The 15,711-nt window shown below is 39.9% G+C and overlaps 1 protein-coding gene across 9 annotated transcripts in view; it reads right to left on the bottom strand.

Moving 5' to 3' along the window:
* ANKRD44 (ankyrin repeat domain 44) overlaps positions 1 to 15,711 on the bottom strand; it is a 131,160-nt gene that overhangs the window by 56,648 nt on the left and 58,801 nt on the right. For 8 of the 9 annotated variants that reach the window (XM_063162455.1, XM_063162462.1, XM_063162458.1 and 5 more), the window contains exons 2-3: positions 12,817 to 12,900; positions 4,168 to 4,246 (exon numbers count right to left, since the gene is read on the bottom strand). In XM_063162455.1, the coding sequence (XP_063018525.1) occupies positions 4,168 to 4,246; positions 12,817 to 12,900 (163 nt within the window). Of the gene's footprint in view, positions 1 to 4,167; positions 4,247 to 12,816; positions 12,901 to 14,939; positions 14,960 to 15,711 lie in introns of those variants that run through there. The other variant, XM_063162457.1, reaches the window with a different exon arrangement.

Raw genomic sequence — 15,711 nt, 5'->3', positions numbered from 1 at the left:
CCCTTCACTGATCCACTTACCCTTTGAGAAACTGAAACAGTTACCAAGAAAACTGAAGAAAACAGTAAAAGGAAAACAATACTAGTGTAAATAAAATAATGCACAGCACACTATCAGTATTTTCTTTCTCAGCTGTTTTCCACATCCTTTTACCTCTTTGTGCCTCTTTATGTGAAACAGTGAAATTGCTCTTAGGTGTCTAATGCAGTGCATCAGCTGAATATGTTTGTGATTCCTGTTTTTCAGGAGCTACACAATTCACCTGTTGCCTGTTACACAACATGCTCTCGTGCATTTACTGAGATGCACATCTTCTGAAGAGATATTTCAAAACATTTCCTCTTGTACTGCCACTTCCTTCACCATAATTCAGCTTCTAGGTTCCCAGCAGTTCTTCGCAGGCAATGGTTAACAACAGTGAAAAAACTTCACCAGCACTGATGCACTCCTTTGGGGACAGAAAATATCTGTCATTTTGAGGATGATCAAGCAGAGGCACTGGGAGAGCAATGCTCATGTTTTCAAAGGTGTCATTTGCATTCCAGAAACTTGGGGGCCCATCCTGGGACAGCCCTTTGAAAGCAGAATAACACAGAAATCCAGTTTTAAAGACTAAGTGCTCTAGAACATGCTACCACATCTAAAATGAGTGTACAAACACCAGAAGCTTAAATTCACAAGACCAACCCACAACACATCCTCCAAACCAACCAGAAATTCAGTGTCCCTCTCTTCACTCTGGACCAAGTACCTTAACCATGTCTCAGTGCACTTCCTACAATACTCCATGAATTAATCTGTGTGTCTACAAGGACAAAGAGGGCTGAAAAACACTCAAATTGGTGTAAATTGTGTCAGTCATGGCACAATCTTCCTTGAAAATAGAAGCTGCTTTAAAGATTTCACTTTAAATCCTTTCAGATAGCCACAGCACCCACCCATCCTATAAAATATCCATTTTAAAAAATAAGCTCTTCAGAGTAAAGCCTTTTCTCAGCCTCACTTTCTCCACCATGCTCTTCCTGAGCCTGACAGAAAGACATAGCTGTAGGGTTTGTGAGGCTGAAGTAGACAACATAACATATAATGTTACAGATAAAATCAACAGAGAAGAAACTTTCTGTATTCTACTTTTCTTTAATATGGCTGTTTTGTAATCTTTGCCATTTTTCACTCTCAAATTTTTCTGCCAGAAGAGGAAATAAATCTGAAACTGCCTCTGTTCTTTTGAGATCTGAAATAAACAACTTGATGTGGGCTTTCAGGAATAAAGTTAACATCTCTTTATCATAACTAAAGTACACTTTTCTGTGCAGCACATCTGCCAAATCCACATCTCTAGATTCCACAGCCTGAATCTCCAATATTAGGGATAGTCAATGGAGGAAGAAAACTGTACTCTTTAACCTATTAATGTCATTATTTACTTGCACCTTTCTGACTTCTCCTGTAAGACACAGCAACAGGCCCACCAAAATGTAAGGACAGTTTCCTGGTAAGAAGCCCAGAGCCTTCTGAAAGGGTAAAGCAAGGCAATATTGCCAAGATAGCAAGTGCCTTGGTGGGGAACAAGGGGTAAGGGGCAGAGCTCAAACATGATACTCTCAGGAACCAGCCCAAATGGGAATGCAGCTTGTATTTGCCCAGACAATTGCTCCTGCCCTTCCATGACTGTGGCACCCACAGAGATTCCTTCTCTGAGATGGTTACCTTGCTCCTTCTCCTTTCTGACAGAAGGAGGTGAAAAGTACTCAAAAAACCAAAACCACTCAGCACCCTTCCCCAGTTGGAACCACCTGATTATGGATCAGACCTTGGGGCAGGTGCAAACCCCTCTGGTTCTGACATTCAATGGGCCAGGGTGACTCACACCAGCTGAGGGATCTGGCACTCTCCCTCCTGTACCAGTTCCAACAGAGTCCATTTCAGTGGCTACCTAGAAAGCCATTCCTGGTCTGCCTCCAGCCACACCTGGGCAGAAATTTCATTCATTAGACACTACGTTTATTTGTGCCACCACCAGTTTATAGACCACAAATCTCAGAAAGTGTATATTTAATTTCATTTCTCTCCTGAACAAAATGAAAAGTGCTGATACTGCTCCTAGCTCCTGCTCATGCTGAGAATATTGCTTGACACCAACAGCAAGTGTTTGTGTGCTTTCTCTCTGTGAAAACATCATTGCATTTTAAGTCAGACAACGAAGCTTTCCTGCTTATGTAACGGAATGTTATGTTCAGATTTATATTTTATGATACACTTTCACTACTAGCATTTGCTGACTGAAGAGGTGAAGCAAAGGAAGATGCTCTACCTGCCCTTGCAGCCTAGATAATGGAAGGATTACAGTCATAAAGAGGTGTTTATAACAAATTATAAACCTGCTCCTTCAATTCTCAGAAACCTCCAAACCTGCTCTTGGATACAATACTCATGCTCATCATGAGTAATGATACTTCATATATTAAAGAACAATGAATAAGTAGAATACACAACACAAAATTAATTTTGACTCATGCTGAGCTAGTGGGGAAAGGTCCACAGTCCCACTGACACAAAGTTCAATTTTTAAAAGCCCACATTTTAAGTTTTTCATGCTCACTTGCATATATAAAAACTCCCCAAGATGCACCACCTACATTTTATGCTGTTGATCAGACAAACCCTATAACCCATGGATGACATTTTGGCAGTGAGGTGCTAGAACTTAGAAAGCCTTCTTCCCTCACCAGGAACATTCACTGGGGCATTTTTGGGAATGATGTTTGGGAAAAATGGGCAAAACTGTTTCACATTTCTCTTGATGAGGATATTGCCTGTGCTGATGCTCGCAAAACTTGAAAAAACACATTGCTCCTGCAATCTCCTCACACCACACTGGAACAGCAGTATGCGACAAACACACACTGCAAGAATACATGCACAGATTAAATTTATTAATTTCTTTCTCCCAAGGAAGAAAATCATGCTTGCATTTAGCACATTGAAAACCCACCCTAGTATAACCTGTCTGCAGAGCACTGCTCTTTTCAACCATTCTGCTGCTGTCAGGGGTAGAGCAGGAAGAACTGATGTATGGCCAGCTAGTTACCCTCACTAAGCAATTAAGCAACCCAGAATTCCCCCAAAATGAACAGAGGAAACACAGCTACAGCAAAGTGAGTTCTCATTTTCTGCCTTCTCCAGGTCTGGCTAGAGTGGTGAGCCAAAGAAACACAATTGTGTACTCTGCATGTACCCATCAACAGCCTGATCTGACTTTGAAATTCAGTGCTTTGAGCAGGAGGCTGGATCAGGTCATCTCTAGAAATACCTTCCTGAATTAATCTAGCATTCAAGGCTGGAAATTTGAAGGTGCCTTTTAATCAAAGGGCTGAGAATTCTGAAGTAACTTTAAAAAAATATATGGAATTCACTTGAAGAAGCTGTCTAAAAAATTGTGAAACCAACTGTGTAGCAAAGTTGCCTGCAAGGGGTTAGAAGTTTGTACCATAAGGTTCCTTTCAGTCCCACATTCTTAAATCCTCATAAGCTTTACTCTTACAGTTCTCCAGCTTAGAAAAACACTGCTTTGAAATCTGCCAGCACATCCAGGAGTTTGCCATGAATTATGCTCCCTTCTTGAGAGATGACTGCTTTATGCTTTGTTCTGACATATTTTGATCGTGTTTTCTGTCACTACAACAGTTGGGAAACTTTTATTTCTTTTGTTTAGATACTTCCTACTATACAGTTTCTAATATCCAAATAAACTTCCTGATTCTTAGAAACATGCTTCTAATGTAAATAGCACTTACAACTCATTTAAGCTGATTAATAATTTTTTTGCTCTTATTCCATAATTTTTGCTTAGCGGGAATTCTTGTACTCCAGGATATGAAGCCATATTTCAAATATGTGCTTCAGCAAGTTTCTGAATCACAAATGCTGTCAGTTTGAAGGCTTTATAAGTTGTTAAAAGTTACTTTGTTTATTAATTCTGCTAAGTCACAGGGTGTTTTTTATGATTTTATCACCAAATTTAAATATATTTTCTAAGCTTGCAAGAAATGCAACAAGCTCTGTGAAACTCAAAAAATAAACAATGCCCAAAACTCTCATATGCTTTGTTGCAGCTTTAAAATTAGCTGATTTACCAGTTAACAGCAGTGAGGGACTGTACCTTACCTGACAAAATGAGGAGCTCAATGATGTCTGCATCCCCCAGGAATGATGCAACGTGAAGGGGCGTTCTTTTCTCGGCATCCTACAAAACCAGAGTTATAAAACATGGTCAGTAAGTGCAGCCATTGGTGTAAAGGAGCAAAGGATTTGTATATATTTCTTTTTCTGGGTGCATTTCTGTTTGCAATTAGAAATGCAATCTCAGCCAGGGAAAGAACAAAACTCAAGAATTCAACAACTCAACTCCCAATAATCCTCTATTTTTAATCACTCATTTCCACCAGACCTTGCAGAGATATTGCCTTTACTCTGTTATCCTGTTATAGGTAGATGAAATCAAAGCTAAAATGAGCAAAGACAGCGTCTTTAGGTCTCTTTCAGAAACATTTTCCACTCAGGTATCACAGCAGCATAATCCAGATGGTTCTGGATATCAGACTTTGTAATGCAGTTTGCATCAACAGTACAACACCAGAGGCTTCAAAAGGATAACTCAGGAGAATTATTTGGAACCACACACAAGGTCAAGATACAAACTCTTCTTGGTCTACAAAGGTTCTTGTAGACCATAGCCTGGGTATCTACAGCAGCCCAAGATGGGCATGTACATCTTGAATGACCTTTAAACATAAATAATGTATTACCAGGCAAATCTGTCTTTAAACTTAGAAGAATTGCTAAGATACATACACATACATACATACATACATATATATATATATACATATATATATACACATATATAATCTGAAGTTATATATATATATATAAATATATAAACTTCTGAAATACATGCAGGGTTCTTTTGATTTCTCTAATTTTCCAAATTAAGGAGTCCATTTCACAGCAGTTTTTTGTTATTATTTCAAGGGGTATAAATACAGTGTTCACAAAACCCCTTATTTTATTGCTTTATTCAGCTGATTCCAGAACACAGGTCTTTAAAAGAAAATGCTAAATATTACAATATGGGCAACAACAATCACAAGAAGTGCTAATACTGCTCATTGTGCTGTTTCCAGTCCTAAACATTATTTCATTTTGGTTTCTGAACCATAGAAATAAGTTCTAAGAGACCTTGGCAATCCAACTTATTGCAACCTACTAGCATTAAATATTTTAAACTGGTAACAAATTCAACACTTCCTGCAAACAGTATCAACAGAGAAATCCTACCAATATTTACATCCTGTCCCTGAAAAAGATCTCTGAGCCTGTCATGAAAAATATCACTTTCAACATGCCCAAGCAATAATCAACCATGAGCTATTTTGGAATATCTTCAAAGTATGCTATAAATGTGGACAAATCTGTGTAGCAGAAACACTTGTCATGGGAATGTTGAAAATTGTTTTCCATCACTGAGAAGCACAGAGCCACTGATCACCAGAACAGTTTATATTTAATTTTTGTGTTTGTATGGTTTTTTTAAACATACATCATGTACATAATCCTCAAATTGTGCTGCATTGGGTTTTGATCTTAGGTATTGGGCATGCACATGAAACACTCAGAAAACTGTTTACATAAAACTCTGATTGTCACAGGTCAGAGAGGAAAATCTCTTACAGGCTTTCACTTTCTCACATGGTAAGCAAATCCAAAGAATATTAAGCAGTGTCCATGCAGCAGTGTTCCCTCAGGAACCAATATCACAAGTTACTCTCATATGCTTCATTCCTAACACCACAGAACAGCTTCTACAGGCTACATAAGTGTATGTGAGATCTTCCACAGCTTTCATATTCCCTGTCCTAAGGCTATCCATGGCAAAAAATACACTGACTGATCAAACAGATATACAACAATAACACCAGTTTTATTTTTTTCTTAGTTTGCAGTTATTAATGCATAAAGCTCTCTTTATTACAACACAGAACTTGTAATAGCCATTGTACCTGTCAGTGCAACACAGCCAAGTTTGGCAAGGGCAGAGCACTTGGAACTTGAATGCTAATAATACAAGGCCAAGCAATTTTCTGTATCATGGAACCAAGGCTACCCAGTGCTTTGTTGATTATAAGCAATTTTCTGTATTAAACTGTAAAACTGATGCAAATTTGATATTCTGAGGGAGGAAAGGACATGAAACAGAAAATTTTACTCTTCTGTAACAGGAACAACTAACTATGTAAGCCTTCTAAGCTTTCAGTTTTTAAAATCAATACAAAGCCCTATCATATTGAGTGTGAATCCAGTTTTCAGAGAAAGATGGGTTACTCACAAAACTGAATTTAAGCTTCATTTCTCCAAGAGGAAAAAAACCCTGAAACTTATCCATTTATCACAACCAGGCACAAATCAGCCTTGACTTGCACACAGGCAACATTTTCAGGAGTTTGGCAGGGAGAAACCCACACACCACACCTGCAGCCAAGCAGGCAGCGAACAACTCCCTGGAGAACATCCCTGAGCTCCTGGTCAGACTGTGCACAGTGAACAACTCACCAGAGGAACATCCCTGAGCTCCTGGTCAGACTGTGTACAGTGAACAGCTCACTGGAGAACATCCCTGAGCTCCTGGTCAGACTGTGCACAGTGAACAACTCACCAGAGGAACATACCTGAGCTCCTGGTCAGACTGTGTACAGTGAACAACTCCCTGGAGAACATCCCTGAGCTCCTGGTCAGACTGTGCACAGTGAACAGCTCCCTGGAGAACATCCGTGAGCTCCTGGTCAGACTGTGCACAGCACTGGTACCCCAACAGAGGAACTGAGGCTTCTGTCTGTCTGTCTGTCCCATCACAGCCATGTGTCCCCTCAGAGCCCTGGTCCCTCACAGCCACAGCTCCTCACTGTCTGGCTCAGTACCCAGCACCCCAACATTCATCCAGCTCCAGCTCCCCGTCCTGTGCTGCTGGGAACAGGAGCACAAAAGTGAATCCATAATGATCTAAACACTGGAGGCTACACACAGAGAGAGAGGGATAAAAATTGTCCTTTCAAGGAAAGGCTTGGCAGAACCCCAAACCTCAACATACATTATCAAGGCAAGGAGAATAAGTGAGGGGAAGAGATGATAACAGGATTACAAAAAGCATTAAGAGAAATAATCAGACCTGCTTCCAGTGCAGTTCTCAGAAGAACAAAAGGTCAGCAAGAGACAGTAGATAAGCTATAAACAATGGCTAGAAAATCACACTGAGATGAGATAAACTCTCTTTCCAGTACCTGAAGGGGGCCTACAAGAGAGGTGGAGAAGGACTTCTCACAAGGGAGTGTAGTGATAGGACAAGGGGAAATGGCTTCAAGCTGAAAGAGGGCAGGTGTAGATTAGATACTGAGAATAAATTCTTTACTGTGCAGGTGCTGAGGGACTGACACAGGCTGTCCAGAGAAGCTGTGGGTGCCCTGTCCCTGGAAGTGTTCAGGGCCAGGACCAGGCTGGATGGAGCTTGGAGCAACCTGGTGTAGTGGAAGGTGAAAGGTGTCCCTCATGGCAGGAGTTGGGAAGGAGATGATCTTTAATGTCACTTCCAACCCAGAGCATTCTGTGATTCTATTAAACTGCATTAGTAGTCTAGTTCACAGAAAAGATGATGCTGCAGGTTAATATTATCTGTACACCTTTTTTTTAAATAATACAGATAAAAGAAACTAAGAATCTAACAGCCAGGCAATGAGGAACAGAAGGCCTCAGCAAGAAAAACACTCAACACATGCTTAAACTGTTCAAGTGATCACAGTGGCACGGATAAGGCCCTCACAGGCCTAAAGTTAGACTAGTCCTTAAGTGCTCTATTGGATCAGAGCCTGGGGTACACGAAGATTAGCAGAACAGTGAGCTGAATGAATCATATCAGCACATGTAAAATTATCAGGCACGTTAAGGAAAGACACATACATTTTCTCCTCAACACAGCCTACATGGCAAAGGAAATAACAGATTTGAATTTTGTTATCAACTGCAACTGCTCAGATCAGGTGATGCTTAGGACAGAGTTACTTACTATTAAAATGTAAATGCAACATCTGCAGAAAATAAACGTATGTAACCTTTCTTTGTCACCAAACTGACTGAGCAGCTAACAGGAATAGTTGGAGTTTACAGGAGTTTAATCCACCATAGAAACAGAGTTACTGAAGCCTTTGCATTCCCACCACCTTCAAAATGTGCCTGGGTGGCAGAATAAAGCACATTAATTAATATAACTTCCACTGATCAACTCCAACCAAAATAATGACAGAAACAAACCTCCTGGTCATTCACTCTATTTACAGTTGTATACCTCATTTAAATAGCACAGCCATTAAAAATTTTTTCAGATACAAGTTAACTTCAGAAAAATTAAATACTGGGAACTGTTAGGAACTACAGAAGAGGCTAAAAGCTTATGAGCACCTATTTCTTGGGCTATTTACAACTGTTTGGAGCCAAAAGCTGATGGTGTACCAAGAAAATCTCTGCTGCTTCAAAGATTTCCTCCTCCTCACACATTCTTTTATTAAAGCCTGTAATTCACAGAGTAAATAAAAGTGTTTGACTGTGAGCACCACAGGTGAAAGTCAAGCTGTATAACTTATACTTTGTGCTCTTTCTTCTGCATCATAACAGAAATTCCCATCTGAAAATGCAGATCCTCATTCCAGCACCTCTCATCCCACAGTCTTCAGCTCAGCCTCAGAAATAAAGATTTTTCTGAACTGAGTCTTAAATTGCCAAGTGTTCATGAAGCAGAAGAGGCAAATACTTTGATCTTGCAGAACAAGAAAAATCATCTTTCTTCTCCCCCCTTATCTAGCAATTTCCTTCCATGAGGCTGACAGTGACTTTTATGCTAGAAAAGCATAACTTCAAAAACTAATTACTAATTCCAGATTGAGACCACAGAAACTGTTATACTAAAGAATGAAAATATTTTGATATTTTGATTACTGATGTTCACTGTAAGACTCAAAAGATAGACTTGAACAACTCCTCCACTTTCATAAGCACAGTATTGACTTTGGATAGGGGGTGTTAAGGCATGGGAGCATACATCACTCAGGATGGGAAAAGATTTAGAAAATTCAAGTATTTCAGGCTGATACTGCTGCCTTTGAAGACAATAATGCAGTTACAGCCAAACCCTGCCATGAGACTTTAATGGTCTGTACATCCTAAACTGCCTCAAACTGATGAGATGAGTCACCAGCACAGATATATATATATATATATATAACATAGTAACCATTACTGCACTACCACCCTGTTGCAATGCAAACCAGAATATTTCAGACTCTCGGGCTCCCCAGCAGAATCTTCTTCACAGTTCAAAAATTTTCTTTATAAAGTATTCAAAAACATCTAAGCAAAAAAAAAAAAAATTCATCTAAACAGAAGTCATGCTAGCTACCTTGCATTGAGAACATCAGCGTAATTTTATATTCAATTTTGCTACATAATAGAGAATTGTTCATAATTTGTGTAGAAAAAAATTTCTCCATGACTTCCTACATAAATAAACAGCATATTAAACAGCACTACTAGAGGCTAAATACCCTCTTCAGCTATCCCAAACATGCAAAGCCTTTCAGACTCACAACCCTAAATAGGTGCCTATTTGTACCCTCAAGCACTCACAGCACCTCCAGAAACATGCTTGGCAATAGGAATATACAGAAATTGTGTGCATGTGGGAAGGCCTGGAATGAGCCTGAATCCTCCTGACAAAGGCATTTCTGCAGATCTATGCCTCTCCAAGTAGGATAATGAGGAGAAAAGTCATGAACTGCACAGATACATGTGTCTCCATAATGACTTCCTTCCTTCCTTCCTTCCTTCCTTCCTTCCTTCCCTCTTTATCTCATAATAAACCACCCCCTAAATACATGGTCCTGCATGTATGGCCCTGCAATCTCTGCAGCTAGAAGCAGGCTCCCATCCTAGAAAAAACACAGCATTAAGGGATAAAAAATAAAAACAGATAACTAAATGACTTGCAAACAACCCATCACTTTTGGGGAAGAATACTGGAAGGTTTTTTAACTTTTTTTGACTTTGGATATTTTGAAGAGAAACTGAACTGAAAGACTAAGTTAAAAATGGAAATTTCACAGAGAGGATTTTGGTTTATAACATTGCACACGACAACTGGACTTTGCAGATGTAAGGTGCTATACAGTTCATGTATTATGAATCCCAAATAAGAAGGAGTGACACCTGGATCCAGATTAGTCCTTGGATTCTGGGGGTCATTCTCACTTTTCCCTAAGTAAAACCAGCACCCCAAAATATCCCTCTCTACATACACATAGCATTGAAATGTACCAGACAGCAAGTGTAGAAGTCTACCTGCAACTCATCTGGCGGTGTGGATTGCCCAAGTGACATCACAAATGTCCTGGGAAAACAGGCTGCTGAATGCTGACCACACTTCCCATGGACACAGTGTGCACTCAGCACCCAGGGGGAGGGAATTGCTCATTGCCAGCTAAATATAACAGGGTCCATGCCCTCGGGATGCACAGGTGGCATCACGTGCCCCCAGAACACAGGTAGGGACTGGAGAGGTCAGAGTGACAATTACAGTGGCAGAATGAATTGAAACCACACTTGTAATCCAACAGATTTCACTTTGTTTAAAGTAGAAGTCACAATTACAGCAGTATCCAGAATGTAGCCATTTCCATCAACAAACAAGTCCTTGGCTTGGGAAGTCAGTAATTATTTTACCAGACCAAAAAAAAAAAAAAAATCTTTTAAACTTCTGGTTTCCTCCAAACTCTTTCCTGAGATTAATTTTCTCTTGGGATGTCTGTACATGCATTCCTAATTTTGTGTTGTTCCTCCATGCACTTTACAATACTTCTCTTAATGACGATAAAAAATACCCTGATGTTTTAAACTTCAGAAATACCCAAACCTTACTGCAAAACCACACTTCTACTTTGTATCCCTGTCCTACCTATATTTGAATTATTCCAGTGTTAACAGAGCCAACCAAAATGATCAACAAAGGACAAATCTCTGCCAAATGGTGTCAGAGTTTCCTCTCATGTGAGCAACCAAACGCTAACGTGGAAGTAATTAAAAACACCCTTAAAATAGAAACAGAAGCACGGAGTACAAATTGCCAGCTCACAGCACAATGAGGGGGAAATCTTTTCATCTTTCTTCAGTGATATTTTAAGCAACTGACACTTCCCTGCAGTCACTATTCAGAACACAACCTTCAGAGTTTGTGTTGACCGGTATCTTTCTGATTATTTCAAAGAACAGCTTTGAGTTTTGCTCCTGAGGAGGCAAAGCATTCCTGGCTGGATTTTGAGCATTGTAAGCAGTATTCTGGGCAAAACCATTCAATGACTTTTTCTATTAAGTATTATGGGACTCATCTGCAAAACACGCGTTCTTCATCTAATCTTGCACCTGACAGCTGAGAGCATCTCCCGAGCAACCATCACTAACAGCCAAAAGATGGAAAAACACTTGCAGCCAAAAGATGGAAAAACATTGGAGAAATACACGATAATCTCGTACAGGAAATGAGGCTTTGAAAATCCAGCATGAAATACAGATGAAATTTGGGGACTGTGGTGCTCATCTACCTTGCTGAGGGGGTTTTGTTTGGCTGGGTTTGGTTTTTTCTTTAAAATCATCAGCAAAAAAAAAACAAAGGAGGAAATTCAAGGGAGATGATTCTTTTAAGGAAGCACTTTTAGGAACTTGCAGGAAAGCAATAAGGCACTGATAATCATGAGGAAAGCTTAACACCAAGGTCTTGGATCAGATTTAAAACAGTGGCATGTCTTTCCTTCTACTGGAGAACAAACAGGGTGGGACCCCAGACAACCAGACCTGTAGGATCATCTCTCTAGCTCCTTTTGGTAGCTCTGGACCAGACTGTTGGACCCCACTACCCGCAAAAGCTGCAGTGCCAAGACCATACCAGGCCAACTGCTGGAGTTAGCAATGAATAAACTGATGGCTTTACATCACAGAAAGACATGAAGAAAAGGAAGGTTGATTCAAAAGTCCAGGAAACACCTGGAAATTATCATTCTGCTTCTACTTTATATTCTCACCACCTTGAGAGGCCACAGATTATAGTCAGGACTGGCAGGGCTTGTTTCTATCAGTAAGGATATAAGTTAAAATCAAAGAGGGGGAAAAAACCCACCCCAATTTCTGCAAAAAAGACCAAGTTGACTTGGAGATGCTTTTTTCACTACCAAAGCACTCAACTACTACTTGTTTACAGCTGCTTACCATTCTGGCTAGAATAAGTCAATCTGCAAAACAGTAATTCCTTTGTGGGCAAATTGTGGCCAAGATTCTGCTTCTTTACTCTCACTACTGAGAATTATACTGGAGCTTTAGTTCAAATAGAGTCAAATGCATAACAGCTCCTGATCTGCAAATACTCTTTATAAAAGGAAGCCCTACAGAGAGTAAAAATATGCAATTTTCAGCTGTTTTCATTCATTTTCTCAGTAAGAGAAAAAACAATGTCCCTGACTGACCTGCACATTTGGAATAATTACCATACACTTAGAAAATTTAAAGTCATCTGCTGGAGACAATTACATTGACTCCTACTTAGGACAGCACTGAAGCCCCAAATGCCTTACTTCCCAATCATTTCCATTCTGTTATTTGTCAATTACTGAGGACATTTTTAATACTGTCATTGCCACAAGCATGATGCACAACATGCCAGTCACATACCAAGGCGTTGACATCCTCAGTTTTGTAGATCAGCATCCGTATCTCTTCTGGATCACCACTGAAAATCGCCTGGACCAGTGGAGGCTGCAAAAAAAAAACAGAAGCAGAAGCATTACAGGTTTGTTTATCTTCTGTTTAAACTGAGAGCATTCTACTCCTGCTAACAGTTTCTAAATCTGCCCAGAGACATGGTGTGACCCCAGTCCCAAATCACCAGGAGCATCTCATCAGTAAGAGCTACCAGTTTGCTTGAGGATAAACTGAAATCATGAGCATGTTTGTACCTATAATGAGCATGTGTGTGCACAAACAGGGACCCACATTAGAACAGCAACTTTTGTCAACAACACACAATTAGCCCAGATGTTCTGCCTGGCATGTAAGGGGAAAACTAATTACATCAGATAGTGCTGCATGCTTGCACTTGGCACTGATGAATGGCCATGCCATACACATTTAGAAACAGAACATTATGCAGATAATGAATTTCTGGGCAATCACTAAACAACTTGTATTTTTTTCCCGAATAAATACGCCATGAGCGCAGTTAATTTTAACCACCCAAGAAGCAAAGTAATTATCTTATTGTCTCAAGTCTGTTATTATGCTATTATGAATGGGAATGCAGAAATAAATAGCCAGGCCCACAGAAGAAACAATGTGCCATGCTCGCTGCTCTCCAAGGCTGGCGTCACCGCGGGCAGGGGAGGGAGCACTGCCACACTCAGCCACAGCTGGTGACTTCAGCCCTTCCAACCACCTTGGCAGCAAATATCTGAGCTAGCAACCAAGCTGGCAGCACACTGAACTAAAAGAAGAAGAACTGTGCTGATGGAGACTCGGGAAAGGAAGGGGACAATTCACAAAGATCCCTATCCCATAAAGCACGTGGCTGAAACATGCCCCGCTTTCACCAGCACCCTCCTGAAGACAGAGTGTGCCCCCCAAGTCTCACTCCGGGTTGCCTCGTGGTCCTACTGGCAAAAAGGAGTTTGTGGTGCCAAGCAATCACCAGAATCTAAAATAATCCTGTAAAATGGCAGCATGCATGACTACTTAAGCACATAAAACTGCAACAGTTCTTGAAATTCTACAGAATTTAACTGTCTTGTAAACAGGCAGTCTCAAAATGCACAAAACAGGCTGAAAGAACAAAGTAAATACCATTTCCTCCCTATCTTTTCTTATTCAAATGTGGAAAATACATTTCTAAGTTAATGGTGTCTATTTTAAGACATATTAATCCCTTATGTCCTTGAGAAACATTCATACAGGAATTTCATTCTTGCCACTCCTCCAAAAGTGAAAAGGACTAAAGCAGCATCTTTCATCACCATTGTCTATGTCTTACATATTGCAGTGGATGCTTGAAAAAGGAAGGGAAAAAAAATTGCATTTCACTTGAACCATTTAGCATGCTCCCTTCCCAGCCATGTCAGAATGGGCAGAGAATATTTCCCAACAGGGAATGAAAACACCAGACCCTTCTCTCCTAAAATTAACAGCTATGAAGAATCAGTGAATGTTTATGAAATTATTATGTTTGCACCAAAATATTTGCATTTTCTATGCATTTATCATAATATTTAAATTTTTAAAAAATCAGCAGGAAAGCAGAGAACTCCTCAATTACAAGCTGAATGGCAATCACAATCCAGTAGCCAAGAAACAAATACTCCCAGCATCTTAGATTATTCCCTGAATCCATTTGCAGGTATGCTCAGCACCCAATGAAAAGTATCAGTCACACTCTGGTGACATTTAATGTGAGACCTCAAACAGAGGTAAGAGAAAAAAACTCAAAATTCAGCTCTATTAGATTTAAAGGGGAAAAAAATCTACTGACTTCAAGTGCTGTTAGAGGTAACGTTTTTCTTTTAAAAAAGGAGGGAGTAAAGTACTGTGCATCATGACATTAAAAAAAAAGGAAGGTCTAAAATAAGGCACCTTGACCCTTCTTCCCTCTGCCAAAAATCTGAATCAAACCCTTGGTTTTACAGGAAATGTTTGACCTTTCTAATTAGCATCAGCCACTTAACACAGAAAGCAGATTGAGAATATCATTGTGTTCTTTAGACTTGTGACACACAGAAGAGCCTCATCTCAATTTTTGTCCCCCATACCATGGTCACATCCACCTGCAGCTCCTTGATCAAACCCCAGTGTTCATGGTGCCTCTGAAGCAGGGTATAACTCCCACCACTGACACATGTAACCTTTGCTGACAGGACAAAGTTGCCATATACACATTTCAAAAGTCTCATCCTTCAGACCTTTTTCCCCTGTAAGATTTAATTTTTATAAATTAATCATGATAAAATCTATCTGTGATAGCTGTAGCAGCAAGACACAGAGATAATGGAGAAAGATCAGAGCCTAGAAACTGGAAAGAGGAGATAAAAATGATCAGAGCCTGAAAACTGGCAATAGGAGATAAAACCAGTACAGGTTAATAACCATCTTGAGTCACTGCTGTGCAGCCTGCTGGCCATTTTTCTAATTCACTATGTCATTATTTTACTTAATTTTCAAAGGTATTCATTTTGAAATGAGAACGTATTCTTTATTGCTGAGGCAATTTTATTACATATCGAGACCCATTTCAGTGTAAGATGTGCAGTCAAGTGTAATGACCTGCCCAGGAAATCCATGTCAGAACTATGTCGCAGCATCACTGCTCAGTCTGAGGTGAGAGCTGAGAAGATGCATCCACATCCATCAGCACAATGGAAAAAGTATTGCTGCATTCAGCAGCTGACAGGGATGGAAAGGGGCTTGTGCAGTAACACACACATTGATGATGGATGCCCAATGAACAGATTACTTTTTGATCTTCAGTGATAACTATATTCATGCATCAATGACTTCAAATGGCTTTTTTTTCAATTTTAATTC

Source organism: Melospiza melodia, chromosome 8, assembly GCF_035770615.1.
Source record: "Melospiza melodia melodia isolate bMelMel2 chromosome 8, bMelMel2.pri, whole genome shotgun sequence".
Taxonomy (NCBI): Eukaryota; Metazoa; Chordata; class Aves; order Passeriformes; family Passerellidae; genus Melospiza; species Melospiza melodia.
This window is presented reverse-complemented; position numbering and strand designations above follow the sequence as displayed.